The following is a 22,650-nucleotide window of genomic DNA, read 5'->3' as shown; positions in this document are numbered from 1 at the left end:
GATGCTGGACCATTTCAGATGTCTTTGAAAACCACTGCCTGAGATGTACATGTCACTAAAGGGAACCAATTTATGAGTCTGGAGTTGAGTCATGGGGAGAAAGGGGCAGCTGTGTTGGGGTGGGGATTGGGAGGGAGCAGTCTGGGTCAAGTCCTTGGCTTGCCAATCATGAGCTGTGACTTTAGCCAAGTTATTCCCCACCTGTGATCTCTAGTTTAGTCCCTTGCAAAATAGTAATAGTGATACAATTAATGCACAGGTTGATGTCATTATTAAATATCACAGTGTAAATGAAGATGTTTCACAAACTAGAATGCATCACATAAACGTGAGATATTATGAAATCAAATGCCCATTCCTTGCTTCCTATGTGATTAATTGATCAGCTAACTGATTTATTCAATAATTATTTACTGAGGTCTTGTGGTATGAGAATAATTATAGCATTAATCTTTATAGAGATGAAAAAAGAATGAGTATCCCGTTTCTCCTTTATTAATTAAAGAGCTGTGTTCATTCACTCATTCATTACATATTTATGGATTGGGCAACTCATGCGAAATTGTAATGATGTTATTCCTGTTTAACATGTAGATCCCTTAATAAATGCTAGCTACAGCTATATTACTATTTCTATTGTTAATATTTTTATATGCTATCATGATAGGTCTTGGAGAATTAATGAAAACTAAGGCAGAGTCTTTGATCTCAAGATGCTCATAATTTTAACAGAGAAAAGAACATAAGTAAGTTTCGATGCAGCATATTAGTGGAACACTAGACATATTTAGAAGATACTTAGAGCAGAAGAAAAACTACCGGGGCATGGTGGAAGAAGGAGTCTTTCAGAGGGGTTTGCAAGGGAAGTGACGTCTGAGTTGGGTTTTGAAGGATGATACAAGCTCATCATATGCATAAACTGATTTCACTTTGTAAGTGTAAACAAGGGGAATAGTGAACAAAGTCAGACAACACAGAGTGTGTTGCTAGACCGCCAGATGTGAGTTTGGGGTGGTAGGAAGTGGACAGACGAGAGAAGTGTCTGGAGAGGCAGGCGAGGGAGGCAGCAGACAGAACGTGAGGAAACTTGAGGGCCATGCATTTTGCTAGCAAATCGGATAAATGCATTTAGCCCATCCACTTACAATGGTAGAATCTGAAATTTCGAGTTGAAACTAATATTCATTTTGACTTTCCTTCTATAATGACCTTTCTAGATGGATGTTCAGTCTACTGAAACACCAGTTGAGGATGACGTTGAACGTTTCAGGTCAGGTAGTCCCATGGGTGGAGTGCCAATTCTCAAGATAGAGAATATAAGGAGGGGACCAGTTAAAGAGTGTGGGTGAGGATGGAAGTAAGATGTAAGTGTTCAGCTTTCAACATGCTGAGTTTGGGATGCTTCAGGGACATCTGCTTGGAGGTGTCTAGTGAGCACTGAATATCTCAGCATGAGGCTTGGGCGAAGGTCTGGCCTGGAGATACATTTGATCATCACTGGCATGTCGGTAGTATTTTAAGTCACGGGGATCATGAGATCACCCACGGAGAGTGTGTAGGATGCAAATAGTAAAGGTCAGGGACAGATCTCTGAGGAATTGCAGTTTTTAAGGGAAGAGCAGAAGAGAAGCCAGAAGAGCAACTAGAAAGCTAGAAGGAGCAGGTGGTGTCATGGAAACCAGGGGTGGGGCAAGTGGTCAGTAACTTCAGGGAAGGTGGGGACTGAGAACATTCACTGGGTTAGTCATGAAGAACCCTTCGCAAATTTCACAAGGTGATGAGGGAAGAAACTACTTAGTAGTGATTTGAGAAAATGGAAACTACAAACTTTCCAAAAAATCTTGGCTCTGAAGAAAAAGAAAGAGATTGACAGCTAAAAAAAAGAATTGTAGAACACTTGTTAGTAGCTATCAGTGTTTAGGTCATGGCTCACCCATGATATTGTATTGAAGACAGCATACTCCCCCATATGTACCAGATTTTGCATGTATTTTCAGGGAAACGGACCCCCTTAAACCCAGACCCTAAGTTAAGAAACCTTGGGCTAGAGTAAAGGGTTGTTTTAACAATGGAGAAATGTGTGTACGTTTTTATGCAAAGAGTGAAGTGTCAGTGTCCAGGGGTAGACTGGGCATATAGGAGGGATGGGAGTGGGCCCGGATGGGGGGATAGTTGGTAGATGGATGTCCCTGAGGGGGTGAGGTCAAGCTCTCGAGCACCGATGGGGGAATTGGCCTCAAACAGCCACCCTTTCTCTGTTCAGGAGAAACAAAGAGGGAAAGATGGGACGGTTCATAGAGAGTAGATGGGGGGTGGGGAGTTGAAGCTGATGCTGATAACGGTCCCTCTTTCTCTGGGCGGCAAGAAGTCAGGCACCTGCTGAGAGTGCAGGGGTCATGGTGACACCTAGGCCTGGGGAGAACGGAAGAGAGAGAGGACTACATTGTCAGGCTGCGCTGAGACTTCAGTGGAGGCTGAAGAGCCAGAAGTTGTAAAGGCGCCAGTCTGTTTGTCTGTGGATATTTCTTTAGCCGTGCTCAGGCCAAGACAAGTTGCAGAGGCAGCAGGCCCATCGGATTAACCCGACGGGGAGGAAGGGGGGCTGAGGGCAGTGGCAGAAGGGAAGTTGAAATGATGGACCAACCAATCGGAGGCCTTGGTTTATGAGCCAGTGAAGATGGATAACATGGCGGGGGAGGGTGGGGTAAGAGAGTAGAAATCACAGTGAAATTAAAGAGCTGGTTTTAATGGAATAAAGTATAAAAATGCTAGAAGGGAGGAGGATTGTGGGATGTAACAGCAAGCATCCCTTAGACAAGTAGGATTTACAGGGTGACAGAGCTCAGTGCCGTGCCAGGGTTTGGGATGCGATTGTGGAGGTACTTGGCTGGAGTGAATGCAAATACAGTTTTCTGGGATTAAAGAGGCCAGGAGACTGAGACCAGACTATGAAATGGGCCATCTACTTTCCCCATAGATGACAAAGTCCCCCAAGATTTTAGCAGGATTTGAGGTGAAGATGAAAATTACCAGCTGGCTGGCAAAGAATTTGAAGAATGTGGGAGAATGACCAGGCATCCCTAGTTGAGGATGAGGAGAAGTGCTAGAAGGTTTCATAGCTAGAAGATTGTGACTCAGAATGAGGGTAGGGGACATCATGGTAAGAACCCTTGTTTCCAGGACACAGTGGATAGGGGAGGATGAGAAAGGTTCAGGGATTCGCTGTGACAGCAGGGGAGGATTTCCGAGAGTGGCAGCTGCAGGAGGCTGGGTCAGGGGTCGGGTGAGACCACCTCCACGTAGAGGAGACAGGCAGGGCTTGGATTCTATCCTCGGACTGGAGGGCAGCTCATGTTTGCCAACTTTTCATTCTACCAAATAAGAACCTTTTTAAAAAAACAAAACAAACGAATCATTTTGTAAAAGCACATTAACATGCCAGGTTAGGAAGGAGAACTATCAACATGTCATAAAATTACAATATTTTACCTTCCAGATGGCATTTTCCAGATGACTCCTCATTCCTGGAAAAAGTACGAAAACTCCCTGTCAAGTTTCCTATTGGATTTTTGGTTCCCAGAATGTAGACCCTCCGTCCGTCATGGTACATAGTGACTGAACCCCTGTCCCTTCTGTCTCTGCCTTCGGGCCTGGGGGTCGCAAACCACAGCCTGCAGTCTGTTTCTGTGCAAGACTTGTAAGCTTAGAATGTGATATATATATAGATAACCTGCAGCAGAGAATGAATGTGGCCAACAATGCTTAAAATATTGATATTTACTATTTGGCTTCTAACAGGAAAGCCTTGCTGACCCCTGTCCTAGCCTGAAGATGTGCTGTCTTCTCCATCCTTCCTCCCAAGTCCCTGAATCATCAGAGTGGGTCTTTTCTGGTCCTCCTGGGCCCTATAACCAGACCTAACCCCCACTGTGCAACACTCTTGACCAGGAAAGTGAGGGGGTGGCAGCATTCCTATCAGTACTATTAATGCTCGTGTTTTGGTTGAAAATGCCCTGCTTTACAAGTAACAGTGTATACGCCCTTGTGCATTCAGCAGCACGGCAGAGCTAGAAGCTCTGGTTTTGGAGGTCAACACACAGAGGGTAAATCTTTAATAAATGTTACTGAGTACTTGTTCTGCTCCAAGCAGTCTGTAGGTATCAATCCATTCAGCCCTCACCCTCACCGTGTGTCCAAGGCCCACTGACTTTTTATGCCACCACACACACTGGGGACGATGATATGGTGTTGGGAAAACCAGATGGGAGGACCGGCACAGCTGCTTCCACCCCCTCCCTCAGGGAGGCTAGAAGGATCAATAGCAAGCTGTAACCCTTAGCATATGGGAGACCCTCTCTGTGACTCAGGTGACATCAGGTGACATGACTATTCCAGTTTACAGAGTACAATTTAGCCCATGTCGGAGCTGGCAGTGGGCAGAGCTGGGATTTGGGCAGGCAGGGTGCTCCCAGAGTGGTCCCTCCTTAAAATGTGCACACAGTGGTGGCCAGAACAGCCATCCACATGGCTGTGTGTGGATTAAATGAAACGACACACATAGCACATCGCAATGCATCTGGCAAATAGGAAATGGTTGGTAAACATTAGCCGTGGTAATATGTGTTATTTGACATGATAAGAATTATCATTACAGTCAGCATTTCTATGCAACACAGGGGTACAGCAGGCTCTCTGTGAGTCAAGGAATGGATGTTTTTACTGGATAGTCACTCACTGTATTAGTTCGGGCTGTGTAACAAAATACCACAATCTGGGGGCTTAAACAACAGAAATTTATTCTCTCCCAATTCTGGAGGCTGGTGGTCCAAGATCAAGGTACTGGCAGGGTGGGTCCTTCTGAGGGCTGTGAGTGAAGGATCTGTTCTGGAACCCTCTCCTTGGCTTGTAGATGGCAGTTTTCTCCCTGTGTCTGCATGTCATCTTCCTTTAATGTCCGTTTCTATGTCTAAATTTTCCCTTTTTATGAGGACACCAGGGACCATTCTAATGACCTCATTTTAACTCAATTACCTCTGTAAAGGCCCTATGTCCAAATAAGATCACATTCGGAGGTGCTAGGGGTTAGGATGAATTTGAAGTGTGAATCTTGGGATTGAGGGGGCACAATTCAACCCACAGTACTCACTGCCACCCCTCTGCTAAGCTCTGGAGGTGCAAAGTTAAAGTTGAAGGCATGCTTCCTGGGGAGCTCAAAAATAGGTATTTGGAGGCTGAACAGAGGTAAATACGTCTCTGGGTATTTTTCTAATGTTATAAATGTTAAAACGGGTCCAGTAGGGTCTGCTATGTCAGGCATTTCTCTCTGAAGGTGTGCTAGACCAACATGGTCTGGCTCTGGTCACATTTTCATCTCTCAAATAGTTGCAAAATAACAAGGGACATCTTTTTTCTTCTTTCTGTTATCAAAGGAACATCTAGGTTTTGGGGTTTTTTTTTTTTTTTTTTGAGTGTTAATGAGGGTAAAAATAGACCAGTGTGACGTGGTTCTCACTTGAAAGACGGTGTCTGGTGAGAAATCAGGATGTCTGAGTCTTGGTCCCATCCAATAATGACAGCACGCAAGTGTCTTCTACCAGCAAGATTTCGTGGCCGTAAAGCTGCGAAAGCAGCGTCAGCGAGTCTGTTATTCTCTGCTGACTCCAAGGTCACGGAGGCTTGCTGGTGCCTGAAATGGTTTTCCTGTTGAAAGGCTTCAAAGCGTTGATGTTTTTCCCCCGGCTGGCCTGGGCATGGAAACCACTTCCAGTATTTCCTCAAGCTTTTTCGATGTTCAGCACCTATCACTTCGATAAGCATTGAGGAGCAGAAAGGAATTCTTGGTTCCGATTGCAAGAAGAACAATAAGAATCCTGGATTCTTTTCAGTGCTTTAGAGTGTCTACTTGTTATCTTCATTCCTGGTGATTCTTAAGAAAATCACATTGATCTTTTCTTTTAAAAAATGGCTCTGTGATTATTTGAATGTCGGAGAGAAGGTCAGGCATTTGTGACTGGCTTGACATTTCTGCACTTTGATCTGATTAAAAAACTTTGAAAGGCTCTTCCCCCCACCCCCCGCCCGTTTTTCAAATGAGAGGGAGGAGGGCCAGAGTGGGAACTCACCCTTGGTTACCCAGACAGCAAGCGAGACACCTGCTCCTCCTGGCTTAACACAGGTCTGTAGTTACGTGGGTGTTTGGTTTTTGTTTTGTTTTGTTTTAGCTATTTTTAACAGCTGAAATTACTCTATCTGAGCCTTGAAATCAAAATCAAACATTTCCTTCTTTAACTGATGTCTGTGTGGAAAGGAACAAAGGAAGGCAGGAAGACAGGAAGGCAAGAAAAGAGGAAGAAAGGAAGGAAGGGAGGGAGGAAGGAAAGGGAATTAAACACAGTTTTCCATATATTGGTGGAAATTTTCAAACATATTTTAGTCTAGTGATTTTTTTTTAAGCTTAGTCTACATTAAAAGGGAATAATGCTGCCTGGAAGGGAATGGAAGTACCTTGCTATCACCCCAAGGCCTGCCTGTGCCCAAGGTTGCAGGCCGTGCTACCCCTCCTGGCCCCTCCCCTCGGCCCTGCCCACCCTCAGCAAGGCTTAGGTGTACGGGGGAGCATAATGGCACAAGGCTGTCCCGGGTTCAAATGCTGGCTCACTACCTTTCAGCTGTGTGGCCTTGGGCAAGTCATTGGCCCTCTCTGGCCCTCATTCACTTTTCTCTTCTGTAAAATAGGGATAATGTTGTCCATCTCAGCATTGTACTGTAAGACAGAATCAGATCATCTTGAATTTGCCGGCCCACTAGATGGTAGCACACGTTGCCAGTCCGTCCCCATCACAGAGGAAAGGGCTGTGTGACATGGGTGAGTCTCTCTTTCCTTCAGGGTCACCCTTTCCCCTCTGCTAATGGACAGGCAGGGCCACGTTCTTCTGAAGACGTGTTCTCCTCCAAGGTCTTCAGACCTGTTGGCGAACTATTTCATAGGTAGGTTGTTTACAGTATGAAAGAGTCATCAAGATTCCATACCATAACACAGGTTTGTGTCAAGGGCTGAGAGGGAGTGCATTTGCTGCTGGGAAGGAGGTCCCAGTCTACAGCCAGGCAGATGGAAACCACGCTGGCAGGGTCTGAGACCAGGCTCTGCCCTGTGACCTTGGGAGGAGCCCTGTGACCTGGGGGAGTGCCCTGTGACCTTGAGGAGTGCCACTGTGAACTTGGGGAGTGCCTCTGTGACCTTGGGGAGTGCCTCTGTGACCTTGGGGGGTGCCCTGTGACTATTCCTCCCGGTGGCTCATTGCCTCATCTGCTATGACTAGGATGGATCTGAGTTAACATAAGTAACTCAAATTATGTAGTAAAGCAACATCTCTTTCTACTTATGATTGTACAACGTGTTTGGTGTATGGGTGACCATGGCAGCACCCAGGCCCACCATGTGAAAGTGAGAGGGGTGCGATACAGCTGAAGACCTCAGCAGACTCGCCCTGTTACCCCGAGGACATTGGGCAGCGGGTGTCATAATCAGATTTGGAGGTGACCCCGGTCGCAGTGTGTCGATGGCCTGAGAAGGGATGAGGGGGCAGGTGACAGGGAGGCCTGTTTGGGTCTCAGTAACTGGAGCATGAGTAACTGGAGTGAAACTGATGAGGCCAGAATCTAGGTGGAAGAGAAAGGACAGTTCCCTGAGGGGCTGAGGAGGCGGAATTGCCAGGACAGAGTGAGGGAGAAGGTGATGAAGGCGGAGGGATTTCTGGGCTGGGCAGCAGGGTGGGTGGTGGAAGCGGTCCCCGAGGGAAGAAGGAGTGCGGCGTGGGAGCAAAGAGCAGGACGGAGGGAGGGGGCGGCGATAGGCTCACCTGGGGCGCGCTGGGCTCACCAATCCTTGAAGTGCTGCTGTTGCCGGAAGTCGCTGTATTCAGCAGCAGGCCTCCTGGTCGGGCACATGTCCTGCCTCCATTGTGCTAATGGCCTGACCGGGAGCCCTAGGGCCAGAGGCGGGAAGGGAGGTGCCGACAGAGGCCCTCCCGGGCAGGAAGCCAGGTGTCCTGGGACAAGGCTGGGGTGAGGGGATGAGGCGAATTCAGGAGGAAGGTTTTGAAATCACCAACAGTGATTTGTGCTCCTTTACCCCTTAGAGAACTTCCCCCAGCACCTCAGTCAGGCTCCTACCTCTATAGTTTCCAAAAGACAGTGACCCAAACACAGCAAGAACCCAGCAACTCGGCCCAGAGAGAATGGGAGCGGCTGATTTCACTAATCCTGCCCCAAGCAGGCTCTGTGCAGCTCACACACAGTAGCTCATTCATTCCCAATGGCCGTCTTAGAAGAGAGCATCTGGTAATATACCCATTTTACTGATGAGGAAACTGAAGCTCAGAGAGGGTGAGTGGTTTGCCCAGAGTCACAGAACTGTTAAGTGGAGGAGCTGGGATAAACTCTTGGAACCTGGCTTCTTAAGCAAGTACGTGTCACTTATGCCATCATGAGTTATTGCTGCTGGATGGCATGTATTCCCTAAAACTGGAATCTACTGTGGGCCTGTTTCCAAAGTAGCCACAGAGATATGAGCCTGAGCTTCAACTACGTCTGTGAGTTACATTCAGAGTAGGTTCAGGTCCTGTTAGAAAATAAATACACACAAATACAGAGCTTTCCTTTTGGTCAACTGTAACCATTTAAAAAATATAATGGGAAACAATCCCATTCCATTCTTAATGACACCGAAAATTAAACAGAATAAAATTAAAAATCTTTTTCTCAAATTAATTTTTCCAAATAACATCCACAAAATGTTTTCTTGAAACTTGACAAAGTGATTTTCAACTTCATGTGGTAAATAAACAACCAAAAAATATTTTTAAAGGAAAAATAATGTGGGAAAACTTTTACCATTTGACGATAGAATATAGTATAAAGTGACTCTAGTTTAAGCAGTTTGGGAATAGAGCCAGAATTAGCAGAGATGAATGAAAAAGAATTGGTACTCACCAAAGAAAACTCATTTACATATAAGGACTTAATATATGATAAACATGGCATTTCAAATTCAAGGGGAAGTGATTTTCTGATTTACTTATTTAGCTAGTTATTGGCCGCACTGGGCAGCTTGTGGCATCTTACTTCCCTGACCAGGGATTGAACCCAGACCACGCAGTGAAAGTGTTGAGTCCTAACCACTGGACTGCCAGGGAACTCCAACAATTTTCTTTTTTAAATAAGTGATGTTGACAATGCAGTCTGTAAAATATATTTTAAACAAAGGAAGAAAAAACTAATTAACAAACCACAGATGCTGCATTTCGGAGCAGACTATCCCTTTGGGTGAGTCTGAAAGCTGTCACCATCTCATGCACCCAGAGAGGAGGTCTGCCTTGGAGTAAATTGTGGATTCTGAAGCTGAAGGAGCGGGGCTCAAGCCCAAGCACTGCCACTTATCAGCTAAGCACTTTGGGTGTGTTTACTGGATGTTTCCTCATCTGTAAAATGTGCACAGTAGTGATGCCCACGGCACAGGTTATTGTGAACATTAAATAGCAATGGTATTGCGAGGTTCTTGGCAAATTAGTAAACTCTTGTGAAATGCTACCAAGATCACCCAGCTTTCACGCTTCACTATGCTTTTGCATTCACAAAGAACTTGTTCTGAGAATTTTCATGAGATGCATGTGGAACCCCGGATGTTAGATTCTGCATGGCAGCAATGGCTCATCCGGGGGTCCTGCCAGCCAGGGGAGGGGGACAGTTGCGGGGTGTGGCAGAGAGCTGACTCCAGGCCCTGGGATGGCGACAGATGAGCTGACTCTCACTTTGGAGGTGAAATTCACCCTTTAATTAGAGCGCTTTCCCCTAGACATCAACCTAAAGGTGGAGGGCAGCCAAGGCTTCCATTTTAAGACCATAATTGGCAAGTTCCGTCCTGAAATCCCATCATAACTCTTCTCTGAAATTGCACTGTGCTCACCATCTAAAAATATGCACCTCGGTTTGGCCACGTTGCAAAAATGCCACTTGTAATGACCATGAAAATAGCAACATGTGGAGGGTGCTTAAGGAAATGAAAGCCCAGGGTCTCTTACAGGGAAGCCAGGTCCCAAGTTCAGAAATACACGGTCGCGGTGAAGAGTGGCCCCCGCTTGCCACAACTAGAGAAAGCCCTCGCACAGAAACGAAGACCCAACACAGCCATAAATAAATAAATAAATAAATAAATAAATAAATAAATAATTTAAAAAAAGAATCACTAGTGGGTCTGGAAATTAGTTTAAAAAAAAAAAAAAAAGAAATACACGGCTCCAGATTCTGAGGATGGCCCTGCAGCTCTAGGACAGGTGTGGGGCTTTCACTTCCTCTTGCTGAGTCTACATGAAATCTGGTTGCATTATTTGGCCACCTCTCTGGATAAACCTTTTTTCTCGCTCTCTTTTTCTTTACTTTCTTCCTTCCTTCCTTTCTTTCTTTTTTCTTTTTTTTTTTGTCTATAAACAATGTTAAATTTATTAACAAAAGTCCCCTCACAGAGCAAACTTCAGATCTAGGTAGTTTCACTGACGAATTTTATCAAAGAATTCCATTCTTTCTCTTTCTTTCTTTTTCTTTCTTTCTTTCTTTCTTTCTTTCTTTCTTTCTTTCTTTCTTTCTTTCTTTCCTTCCTTCCTTCCTTCCTTCCTTCCTTCCTTCCTTCTTTCTTTCTTTCTTTCTTTCTTTCTTTCTTTCTTTCTTTCTTTCTTTCTTTCTTTCTTTCCTTCTTTCTTTTTCTTTCTTCCTTCCTTCCTTCCTTCCTTCCTTCATTGAAAAGAAGACTGGTGGTGCTGGATTGTTTTGCTACTTTATTTACCATTCTAATTTTAGTGATGCTCAGTGCTCTGGTGTCAAAGACAAGTTCAAGATAAAAATGACAGTCTTCCCCATATAGCTAAGAGCATGATGCTATCAAAGACAACGACCTTTTCCTACCTGGGGATAATTTTCTGGAGAGGATGCTCGACTCTGTAGGAAGCTCGGAGGGACGGAAGCAGCACTGGTTTACAGCCAGGAGGCCTGGGTCTGTCTCCGGCTTTGTCACTGTCCAGCTCCGCATTCCTGGAAAGTCACATAACCTCTTCCAGCTTCCGACTCCTCATCTGTGAAGGAGGCCTTAGAGTCCCTTCCCCACCCCCATCTGGGGCGCTGCGAGGATCAAACATGATGATGTTTTACAGACAAGGAAACTGAGATGCTGGCGAATCACCCCCAAAGGGCCTGGGCGATAAGTGACGGCACTTTGTAAACTGTGAAATGTTACACCTAAGACTGCCATTGTGTTTTGCTAGCACAAGGTAGACACTCACAGATATTTGTCATAAGGGTGAACTACTACCGTCTTCTGGAAAAAAAAAAAGTCAAAGACAGAAAGAAAAAATAAGTAGATAAATAGATTTTCTCCATTAACTATCGATGCTGTACCCACTGAACGGTTCCATACAGTATTCTGGTATTAGCGCTCCCAAGTGGTCATGGAGGCCTATTCTGGGAGGTGGCATCGCGCCTAGTTTGATGCCATTTGTGGACAGAATAATGCACTCATCCCCCTGGACCCACAGTCCTTCCTCACGGTGGAAGCTTGAGCCCCCCCTGCAGGGTCACCTCTGTCCTCACAGGGACACAGGTGCTCTGGCAGATTTCTTCGCCTCTGCCAAGCACCTCTGTGGCCGCCACAACCAGATGTCCCTCCCTCTCGCTGTGACAGCATGTCCTGTGCAAGGACTGGGAAGCAGCAGAGTAGAGCAGTCGGAGGCACAGGCTCTCTGGATGCAGAGACCTGCCTTCCATCTTGTTCCACTCCGAAAGCACAGCACGCTCTCGGACTAGCCGTTTTCACATCCCTGTGCCTCATTGTCTTCATCTTTTATAGAGGATGTCTTAGCTGGGGTTTTCCAGGAAACAGACTCTGAGATGGAGATTTGCATGCAGAAAGTTTAGCGCTCACTGCTCTTGGGAGCAACACCTGTGAGGAAGCGAGGGGGCAGAATTGGGCAGGGGGAGAAGTAGAACGTTGATGCAAACCAAACAATGGCCGCATTGATGCCTCAGTGAGCTGTGGAGCTGGGCCGGCCCTTGGGAGTGGTCCCATCTTGAGGCAAGGGGGCTGGGCCTTTGTATACCCACAGGGACTAGTTTGGGGAGGAAGGCTGACCCTGTGGAGGGGAGGCAGCTAGCCTAGACCTAGGTAGTTCCTAGAGAGGGACTCAGCTGGTAGCCCCGGCCATAAGCTTCCCAGCAGCTGGGAAATGAGAGCCTTGGTCCTGAAGGCAGCCCAGGCAGTACATCACAAAGCACCACATGAGGAACACTGACAAGCCTGTTATTATCATGGTTATTAGCGTTATTCTGACTTTTGCATTGTAACAGCTGTACTACAGTGTTTGTCTTGTCATTTCACATTCTCTCCCTTCTACTGTGAGCTGCTCAATAGAAACGCCCATGCTTTTGTTGCTTTGGTTGCTTTGTTTTTCACCTCTGTATCCCTAGACTTGAGCACGGGACCTTGGCTCATATAAAAAAAACTCTTAAAAATCATAGTAGAATGGAGAGATGGATAAAGAAATGGGGCCACATGGGAACAGAGACCACCAGGAGGGAGCCCCTGGGCACCCTTTGGGGGCATTGGATGGCACTCCACTAACTGTCCCTGCTTTCCCTCCTAGTCGCTCTGGACTCGTGGCAGTCCCTGGCCCTCTCTTCAGTAGTTGTTGATCCATCCATCCGGAACTTTGACGTTGCCCACATCAGCACCGCTGCCATGAGTGACTTCTCTGCTGCCCGAGACCGCTGTTTGTGGGGTAAGGGGAGTTTCCACCTCCAGGTAGGGGGTTGATTGGGATGGGACCCCTCTCACACAAGTGCTCCTCAAGATTCTGACCTCAAAAACACATAGGAGACCCCGAGATCACCTGGGGTGCCTGGCTGGAAGGAACTCACCTCAGGGAGAAGACCCTGGTGGGGGGACTCTGCTCTGTAGTCTCCTCATCCTCCTGCAGGGTTGGCCATGGTCAAGGTCTCCAAGGGCCTAAGCCAGCCAGAAAATGTGCAACATTGAACCAGGTCAGAGGAAGATCAGAGGAAGGATCTCGGGGGTTAGTCTGAGATGGAGGAGATGCGTGGAAGCTGTGACGGCTGTCCTCAGGTTACAGGTGGGCCGTCATGGCCAGGAGGAAGGATATTGTTCTGGCCAAGCTCATGGGACAAGCAAAGACCTATGGGTAAAACTCAAATTTCAAGAGACATTTTTCAGTGCAATATGAAGAACTTCCTAATAGGCAAAGCTGTCCACAGATGCCTACTTCCGTTACAGGGTTTCAGTCACTGGTATTTAAACAAAAGCTAGGTGACCATATGATCAGAATGTTCTACAAAGGCTTCACCTTGTGAAAGAGGCCAAGAGTGGGTAACATTTACACTTCTTCAATTCTGAGATTACATGGATCCCCTCCCCTACAAGGTTGGATACCAATAGGCACATATTACGGCCAAGGCCACCATGTACAGCTGTATAGGTTGTACATCACACAATTCTGGGTGGTGCCACAGCACAGAGACTGGGCCATGACTAAGGCCTTTAGGCAAATGCATGACTTGCTCAATCACATGAAGCAGCACTACTTTCAGAGCTGTTCTTAGGACTGAATACCCTAATGCCATGAATCTTTTAAACAGTCTAGGGCATGACCTGGTACACATGGGAAAGGTCATAACCCCTGACGGAAGGTGGTGGGTGTGATGGGGTAGGGGAGGCAGAGGGAGATGAGGCTGAAGAGGAAGGCACAGGCTGGAGCGTGAAGAGCCTTGTCTGGTATGACTTCAATCGGAGAATGACAAGAGCACATTTGTGAATAAATAAACAACCAATATCCGGACTGTTGTGTGGAAAATAGATTGATGGGAGGGTTGGGTCCTCCACCACCACTGTTTTATTCCCAGCCCCTAGCACTGTGCCTGGTGTTTAAATGAAGAAGTGAGTGTTTGTATAGATGGATGCACGCATGCATAATTGGATGGATGAATGGATGATGCATGGGCGAATGTACAGATTCATGAGGCATGATTGGATGGAAGGATGGCTGGCTGGCTTGTCCCCTTGGAAACTTTGACTTCGGGCTGACCCTGAAGGAGGATGAGGAGACTGCAGCAGAGAGCCCACCCAGGGTCCTCTCTCCCGGGTTAATTATTTCCTGCTGGGCATCCCAGGTTATCTTGGGATGAATGGAAGGGTGGGTGGGTGGATGATACACAGATTTATGGATGTAAAATTGCATGAATGGATAGATGGATGATGCTTGGATAGATGGAAGGATGCATGCATGGATTCATGGACGCATGATTGGATGGTAGGATAGATGGATGGATGGATGGATGGATTCATGGATGCATGATTGGTTGGTAGGATAGATGGATGGATGGATGGATGGATTCATGGATGCATGATTGGATGGTAGGATGGATGGATGGATGGATTCATGGATGCATGATTGGATGGTAGGATAGATGGATGGATGGATGGATGGATTCATGGATGCATGATTGGATGGTAGGATAGATGGATGGATGGATTCATGGATGCATGATTGGATGGTAGGATGGATGGATGGATGGATGGATTTGTGGATGCATGATTGGATGGTAGGATAGATGGATGGATGGATGGATGGATGGATTCGTGGATGCATGATTGGATACATGACTGAGGTGATCTCTCAGGCCCAAGCCCCACTCATCTCCTCCTCCGCAGAATGCTCCCATCACCAAGCCTGCGTTGTCACCACTCTGCAAGCCCAACCTGGCGCTGTGAGGTGCATGTTCTATGCTGATACCCAGAGCTGCACGCACAGCCTGCAGGCCCCAAACTGCCAACTTCTGCTCCGTGAAGAGGCCACCCACATCTACCAGAAGCCAAGTGAGTGCTGGCCTGTGTCTTTGCAGCCATTCCTGAGGGCCTGGGTGTGGCTGGGAGCGACTGTCCAAGCACCTGGTGACTCATGGGCAGTGGCTTTTGAGGTTCTTAAGGGAAAGTCGGTCAAAGTCATCCTAGGCTCTGTGACACTCACATGGGATGGACTGAAGGAAGGTGAAAAACCCTGCTTCTGACCTAGAACTTCTCTGCACCGCCTTTACTCATTACTTCCTTTGAGTTATAGAAGCCATTTTGGCCTTTGCATTTCTGAGTAAAATAATTAAATAGGCCACTTTTTAAGTACTATTTTAGAATTTAGAAAGTTGTTTCACATGCCTTATCCCATTTGATACTCACACTATCCTGTGAGGTGGCAAGATAAGGGTTTTATCCCCGTCTTAGAGATCAGGAGACTCTGGTCCAGGGAAGTTAAGTTACTTCTCTGATTTCACACAGCTAGCGATGACAGAACGGGGACTTGGAACCAGATCTCCTATCTCTAGAGGCAGTCCTCTCCCACAAAACCGCATCGCCTGAAGACCACACCACAGTGCCCGGAGAGAGCAGCTGCTTCCAGCTCGGTTTAGTTTAGAAACATTCAGTAACGTGCTATTATGTGTCAGCCCTTGTGTTAGGTGCTGGGGATACAGGGGTGAAGCAAGCAAGGAGAGAGCAGCATATAAATGCATCCCTAAGTGACCTAATAAGAGCTGTGGAACAGGAAACATGGGAATCGAGGGCCTGAGGGCCCCATTATACATGCTTATGGGATGAAATGAATAATTTTTTAGAAATGCTGGCCATGTCTGCCATCTTATCTTCAAGAGCAGATGTCAGCAAACTCTCTCTGTAAAGGGCCAGATAATAAATATTTTAGGCTTTACAGCCACAAATCTCTGTTACAGCTACTCAACTCTGCTGTTGTAGCAGGAAAGCGGCCACAGACAATAACAATCCACAGGCATGGCTGTGTGCCAATAAAACTTTATTTACAAAACCAGGTAGCAGTGGGATTTGGGCCCACCCTGTCCTTGAGCATTAACGGTCCTTCAGGCCTGTCTGGATCCAGTGATGTCTCCTCTGCCCCCTCCTCCACCTCAGCCTTTAGATCCGGAGAGGGTCCCCAGGGCTGGGAGTGCTTTGATTCCCATAAACTGAGGTCTTGGGCCCTTAATCTCAAGGCTTGTCTTCTCTCAGGACGTTTATATCATTCAGTCGAGTTAGATAGATTTCACCCATAGTGTAGCTAATCTGCACGGTAGTCCTGCTGAGAAATGCCTTCACTTTGAGGTCTGAGTTCTGTAAAACAAATCCGACTGCTTCTCTCTTAATTCTGTGTGTCTCAAATTCAATGTGAAATGCTCACTTTCCAGCAGAAGATGCACGCCCACATTTATCTACATAGATGTTATTTGTTTGCACCTAATGTATATGTAGAGCTACAGATAACTTTCTTAATCCAGAGAGTCACAGGGCCTAAATATGTGGGTATTCTGAAAAGAATCCACATTTCTGCAAAAGATTCCAAAGGGAGAAATGCACATCAAACATTTTCCCCATGTTGGATCTCTTTCAGTCTGGGATTCACTGGGCAGCCTCTGGAGGGAGGCTTAAATACCACCGTCTGTGGGAAAGCAAGCTTGCCTTCCCTCGAAATTCTTTAGCTTTTACATTTTCTGTCTTCACTCCCTGCTTCAGATGCTGCCACATTGGTGAAATGTGGCTGTTTCCTGCAGAGCTGACCTCAGATGGTTTGCTACTTTAGCGCCCACAGTCCTGAATGCTGGCCTGAGAGCCTGTGATTTGCAATTGAAACAGGAAATCTTGTGAGAAGGAAAGAACTGTGGGAGTGAGAGCAGTCATGATTTGTGATCAAGGCCAGATTACAAATCGGCAACTGTTTCTTTCTATCCTGAGTTTCCATTTTGAGTTCTAACTCACATGCCAGTGTTTATGCAACAGAGAAGTTTTCACTCAGTTTCCTTCCTTCCTTCCTTCCTTCCTTCCTTCCTTCCTTCCTTCCTCCCTCCCTCCCTCCCTTCCTCCCTCTTTTTCATTCACTCATTCATGTGTTGATCTCCTGTCATTTGCCAGGTACTGGGCTTGGGACATTACAGGCATTGTGTTATTTATTCCTAACATCTTTGCATTGTAGGGACTGCTACTGTTCCTATTTTGCAGATGGGAAAATTGAGGATGAGAAGAATTATAGAGGTTTTCTAAAGTAGGTGGTCCATAACACAAAACACAGACCTGCTGGACTCCTCAGACCATCCATCGTTTCCTCCTCACCACATTGACCCTCAGTGGCCTGCAAGTCATGAGTGCACATCACGCCAGGGAGTCTCGGCCCCGGCACCACTGACATCTGGGACCAGAAAGCTCATTGTGGGGACCGATCTTCTCTATTGCAGGGTGTTTAGCAGCTTCTCTGGCCTCTACTGTATGAGATACCAGTAGCTAGTATCCCTCGCCAACCCTTATGACAACGAAAAATGTCTCCAGACATTGTCAAATGTTTCCTGGGGTCAAAACCACCTCTAATTGAACCACTGCATGGTACCAAGCTTTGAGGAATGGATAGACTTCCGCCTGTTTGTCTGTCTGTCTGCCTCCTCTCCCAGGCTCACATTTGGTCATCCTATATGTGTATTTTAAATAGACAGAGCTGCAGGCAAAGCTGCAAAGCTTTCTCTCTCCATCGGCCCACAGAGAAGCAGAGCAAACCAAACACACATGTTGGAAATAATGAGAGAACCCCCGCTTGACACACACACAGACACACACACACACAGACACACACACACACAGAATCTCTTCACCAGTGTTGGTTTCCTCCGTGCAAGGCCCTAAGGCCTGTGGGGAACCAGGCACATGCCTGTCTTAAGTCCCTGAAAATGGCATCTGGCACTGAGCCGGGGCCCAACAGAAGTTTACTGAACCAATGAGTGAATGTGAGAAATATAGTGGAGGAGATAAGACAGGGCTGAAGAAAGGCTGATGAGTGTCTGGAGATGAGCACTGCAGGGGGGGGACGGAAGGCCTGTGGAGCACAGCGCAGGGTGGCCGGCAGCACCAGCGTGAACTCGTAGACCAGCTGGGATCTGGACGTGAGCAAAGGGGGATGGCCACTGCACACCTGGGCCGAGGCCTGGCCTTGACCCTTTGTGAACCTCTGACCCTGTGGTCAGAGTTGGGGTTCAGAAAAGTATAGCTTTGAATCCTACATCACTTTGAAGTCCTGACAGCTGCCCACCCCCAGACTCTAAACCTATTTCCTCCCCAGTGAAATACAAGTACGAGCTCTGCAGTGCCTTAGCTGCAATTCTGAAATCCAAACGCTCTAAAAGTCAGAAAAAAACAATTTTTTGTAAGTTTGTGGCAAACTCGTTTGGTGGCAATATCTGACCTGAAGTGACCGAAGAAATGATATTATGTGTTCATCCCTCTTAGTAGGAATAACCTATACATTTCATCCCAGAAGTAACTGGTGTGTCTGTTGATGGGTCTCCACTCCACACCCCCATGGAGGACTGAACCTTGCACGTTCTGTGCCCCTCTGTTCTTTTTGAAATCCAAATAATTCTGAATTGTGGTAACATCTGGCCCCAGGGTGCTGAGTCAGGGGCTGTGGGCCTGGGTTATCTCTGGGAAGAACTTGAGATGGCGCATCTGGGGGAGGGATTGCTCAGTGCCCGGAGAAGATCAGGTGTCTTTGCTGGGTTTCTTTTCTTTTTTCTTTTTTTCCACATTGAACACTAGCATGACTAGACTTAAGCTATTGGGGCCTGAATGAATAACTAACATTTTTTTTTTTTAATGCAGAAAGCAGTGTTTGGGCTTTTAGATTCGTTTCTTAAAGTACATTCGGAATACCTGTGAATAGAGCACCAGCTGCTTTCTCTCCCTCCCCCCTCCCAGACATCCCTCTGCTCGGCTTCGGGACATCTGCACCTTCTGTGACCATCACCACCCACGGCCGGCTGCTGGGCAGGTCCCAGGCCATCCAGGTGGGCACTTCATGGAAGCAAGTGGACCAGTTCCTGGGAGTTCCGTATGCCACCCCGCCCCTGGCAGGAAGCCGCTTCCGGGCCCCGGAGCCCTTGAACTGGACAGGGTCCTGGGATGCCACCAAGCCACGGTAAGGGTGGAGTGGAGTACATTTTGGGGGATGCCCAGGGAAGCCCTCTCTCATTCTAAGCCTTCAAGATGAGACTTGATAACAGAACAGTGCATTCGAATTTGAGCCACGCGTGGAGCAGGGGTTATATTTGTTACGATGGTGTTGAGTGCTTTGACACATGAACTCCCACCTGTCGGTGACTTAACATTGTCTTGGTCCCGCACAATCCCTTTGGTGATGGAGGGGCAGGTGGGCTTTGCTCCGTGCAGTAATGCGGGCACCCAGGCTGATGTGCCTTCTTCAGCGCAAACCTTCTAAGGTTCCTTCTAGGGGCCTTCCTTGACTTTGCATCCAGGAAAGAGAGGCTGTGGAAGAGTCTGCAGGGGAGGGTTCCATGGGCCACAGCTGCAGGTGGGGCGTGCATTCATCACGTGCCCCGGTGTGGCGGTGACCAGGACTCAGCCTCCCGGCCACTCCTGACTTCAGTGGGGCTGAGAAGTAAGCAGAGAAGGAAAAACACATGAGCTAGTGAAAAAATAATTTAAAAGGACTTTGATTCCCCCAACAGGAACAATATTAAAAGGAATTTTCAAAAAAGGGGAAAAAATGGAATATCTTATTTTCCTTCGTCATCAACTGCTTTCAATTTTGCCCATTCCCTCCCATGCATATACCACTGTAAAGAGTTGACAGATTGGATACGATTTTGTGATTTTTCTAATTAAAGCATGTTCAGAGCGTCTGTGGAAAGAGCACCCATGTCTCCCTCTCCCATCCCCACGGCCTTTCCCCTTCCCACAGGGGTCCGTAGCTCTGTCTCAAGGCAGCCGCATTCTCCCGGTCCATCGCTCCCACGGCTGGCTGCCGGGCAGGTCTGCAGGCCCAGGGCCAGATAGAGGGGCGAGCAGGGGGCTCTAGACTGTTCCAGGCAAAGCAACAATGAAGACTTAAACCAGGACAGTGGCAGAAAGACGCAGAAAGTCATGAATAAGTCTCCACCCTTGGGCAACCAGAGAAACAAATATGGACTAATTAGAACACTTTAGCGTGTTAGGATACACCCATTGGACAGATGAGGTGGTTGAGGCTTTTGAGTGGAGAGTAGTTGGAGAGCTAGGTTCATCAGAGCCCAGTGCTAACAAGGCCTGGGCGGGTATCCATCGTGCCTCCATTAGATGTGTCCCAGATGCAGTCTCAGCTCTTATGCCAAGAGATGTTCCAACTGGCACACTTGGACCCTGTACTGATGTAGAAAGCAGGCTGGGACACCTTATCCCAGCAGGTCTGCTCACTTGGAGCCAGGAAGGGCCCAGGTTGCAGGTGACACACATTTTCCTCTTTATCTGGGCATCCTTCTTTCTGGGCCAGCCCTTTGTCCCTGTAGGATGTTCCTCAGGCCCGTGGTAGAGAGAGGGATGGCATGCTGCTGTTTCCACCGTTTACTCACCAATCCCATTAACCATTTCCTGAAGCTGCCTGATTGCTGGCGGGCCGCCGGGCTTTTGTAATGGGGCAGTTGGCTCTGCCGCCGCTGATGGGAAGGGGGCTGGGACTTGTCCCTTTGGTTTTTTTCCCTGCAAGTCATGCCTTCTGTCCGTACCCGCAGGGCCAGTTGCTGGCAACCAGGCGTCAGGATGCCTTCGTCCCCCGGGGTCAGCGAGGACTGCCTTTATCTCAACGTGTTTGTCCCTCAGAACGTGGTGAGTGCTGCAGCCCTTGCTATGTTTGCCCTGAAAACCGCCCCATTAGAAATCCCCAGCCCCAGAGCGGCCAGCACGGTCCGTGCTGCGCTCTCCTGGTGGGTTCTTGGCTTCCTGAGGCCTGAGTGGCTGAGAGCAAGCCCGGGTCCCCCACGGCCTCACCTGATCTCCCGCACGGGAGCACGTGCACGGCTCTCCTGCTCCGGTCCCCTAAGAAGTATCCATAAAGCGCCAGTCACAGGAGGGGCCGTCTCAGTGGGAGGCAGCTATGAACAAAGCCAGGCGGCCACCCTTGGGGGGCTTACATTTCAGTGGCAGGAGCAGAAATAAACAGAGAAGCAGATAAATATATTGGACAACTGTGGTATTGATATGGTTGTGAAGAAAAACACAGCAGGGGAGGAGACGGAGAGACAGGAGGAGTGAGGTGGTGATCAGGAGGGCCCGCCTGAGCAGGGGTGCGGAGGAGGACGGGTGAGGACCAGCCGGTGACGCAGGGCCCCCTGGAAGGCCATGGGCTAGGGAAGTGTGGAGCTGGATCAAACTAATCCGCAAATGAGGAAACCAGTGGCTCTTCTTGGAGAGACCCTTGGAGAGACCCCCCTAGGGGGTATTTCTTTCCATGTGGTCTCTCATTCGAGGCAGTTCTAGAGGGTGAGGTTTGGGAGGTGACCCTGCCTTTGGTGAGGCCCTGTTTTGAAGGCTGTATCTGCCTAAGTAGCAGCTATGATCCTGATGTTGAGTGTTTGAGTTTCCTGTTTTGGGGGAAGGGTCAGAGCTCATGAGAGAAAACAGAACTGATGAGCCTTAGGAAACGTGAGTTTCTGGTGACGCCAACCCTGTACTGACAGATCCCATGGTACGTGTGACTGTGCCACCGCTTCCTGGTCCCCTACTTTACCAGCAGTGAGAGGCGATGTACTTTGGAGGTTTGGTCACAGCAAGCTGACCTGAGTAAGCTTTGGAACAAGGGCGCCTAAATGTGCAGGCTCTCCTGGGCTGCATGAATGGAAGTATTCTCTCTTGCTCGTGTGCTACTCAATAAAAATAACTCAGGGTACTTTGAAGAGGGGGATACAGGGCCTGTCCCTGACCTCTCTGGTGGCCCACAGCAAATGAAACCAAGGCCACCTGAGCTGGCCTTTTTCTATGGCATTTAAAAGGCCTCCTATTGGAAGAATCAACAAGCCCACCAAGTGGTGACACCTACGAGAAGGAGTGTCCCAGAGGGAGGGAGGGGGGCTGGGGTCAGAATTCTGCTCGGTCCCTTCCTCTCTGTAGATGTTTCAAGAAGCCACTTCACCGCTCTGAGCCTCTGTTTTCACACCTGTAGAATGGGGGTGCTTAGAGTCGTCTACCTTGTGAGGCGGAAGCTCTAATCAGACGTTCTAGGTGAGCACACTTAGCACGGCACCCACCCGGGCAGGCCCTTGGTCAGTGTTTGCTGTTGGTGTCGGAGCCCAGGGCACATGGAGTAGAGAAGTCACAGCCCAGGGCTTCAGGGCCTGAGTGAGCGAGAGCCGCGTGGGGCCTTGCGTTCACCTTGGCCTGGGGCGAGCTGTCAGATCCCCTAGACGGAACCCACTCTTCTGATAGGAAGGGGTCAACCTGGGGTCAACCTGGGTTCAGACCCCAGCTCTGCTACTCGTAGCCATGTGATCTGAGGCAGGCGCTTTAACGTCAGCAGGCCTCTGCTTCCTCATCGGTAAAATGGGAGTAACGACAACACGCCAGCCTCACGGAGCTGTTTGAGGACTGAATAGATGATACACGCAGATAGTCAGCATGGTGCCTGGCACTCAGTCGGGCTTAACAAAGGTGCTCTGTGTTAACAAGATGGGGTTCCAGGCACGGTGACCAAACTCATAGGACTCCCCAAGGAGGACACAGAACCGTCT

General features: G+C 48.0%; 1 protein-coding gene across 1 annotated transcript in view; it reads left to right on the top strand.

Annotated features, from left to right (window-relative positions):
• The window catches only part of TG (thyroglobulin), a 244,962-nt gene that overhangs the window by 114,781 nt on the left and 107,531 nt on the right, over positions 1-22,650 (top strand). The window contains exons 36-39 of the mRNA XM_059901660.1: positions 12,687-12,821; positions 14,768-14,932; positions 18,851-19,070; positions 20,659-20,752. Of these exons, the coding sequence (XP_059757643.1) occupies positions 12,687-12,821; positions 14,768-14,932; positions 18,851-19,070; positions 20,659-20,752 (614 nt within the window). The remainder of the gene's footprint in view (positions 1-12,686; positions 12,822-14,767; positions 14,933-18,850; positions 19,071-20,658; positions 20,753-22,650) is intronic.

The sequence above is a fragment of the Balaenoptera ricei genome, chromosome 17, assembly GCF_028023285.1.
Source record: "Balaenoptera ricei isolate mBalRic1 chromosome 17, mBalRic1.hap2, whole genome shotgun sequence".
Taxonomy (NCBI): domain Eukaryota; kingdom Metazoa; phylum Chordata; class Mammalia; order Artiodactyla; family Balaenopteridae; genus Balaenoptera; species Balaenoptera ricei.
The sequence above is the reverse complement of the archived record's forward strand: the minus strand, read 5'-3'. Positions and strand labels throughout refer to the sequence as shown.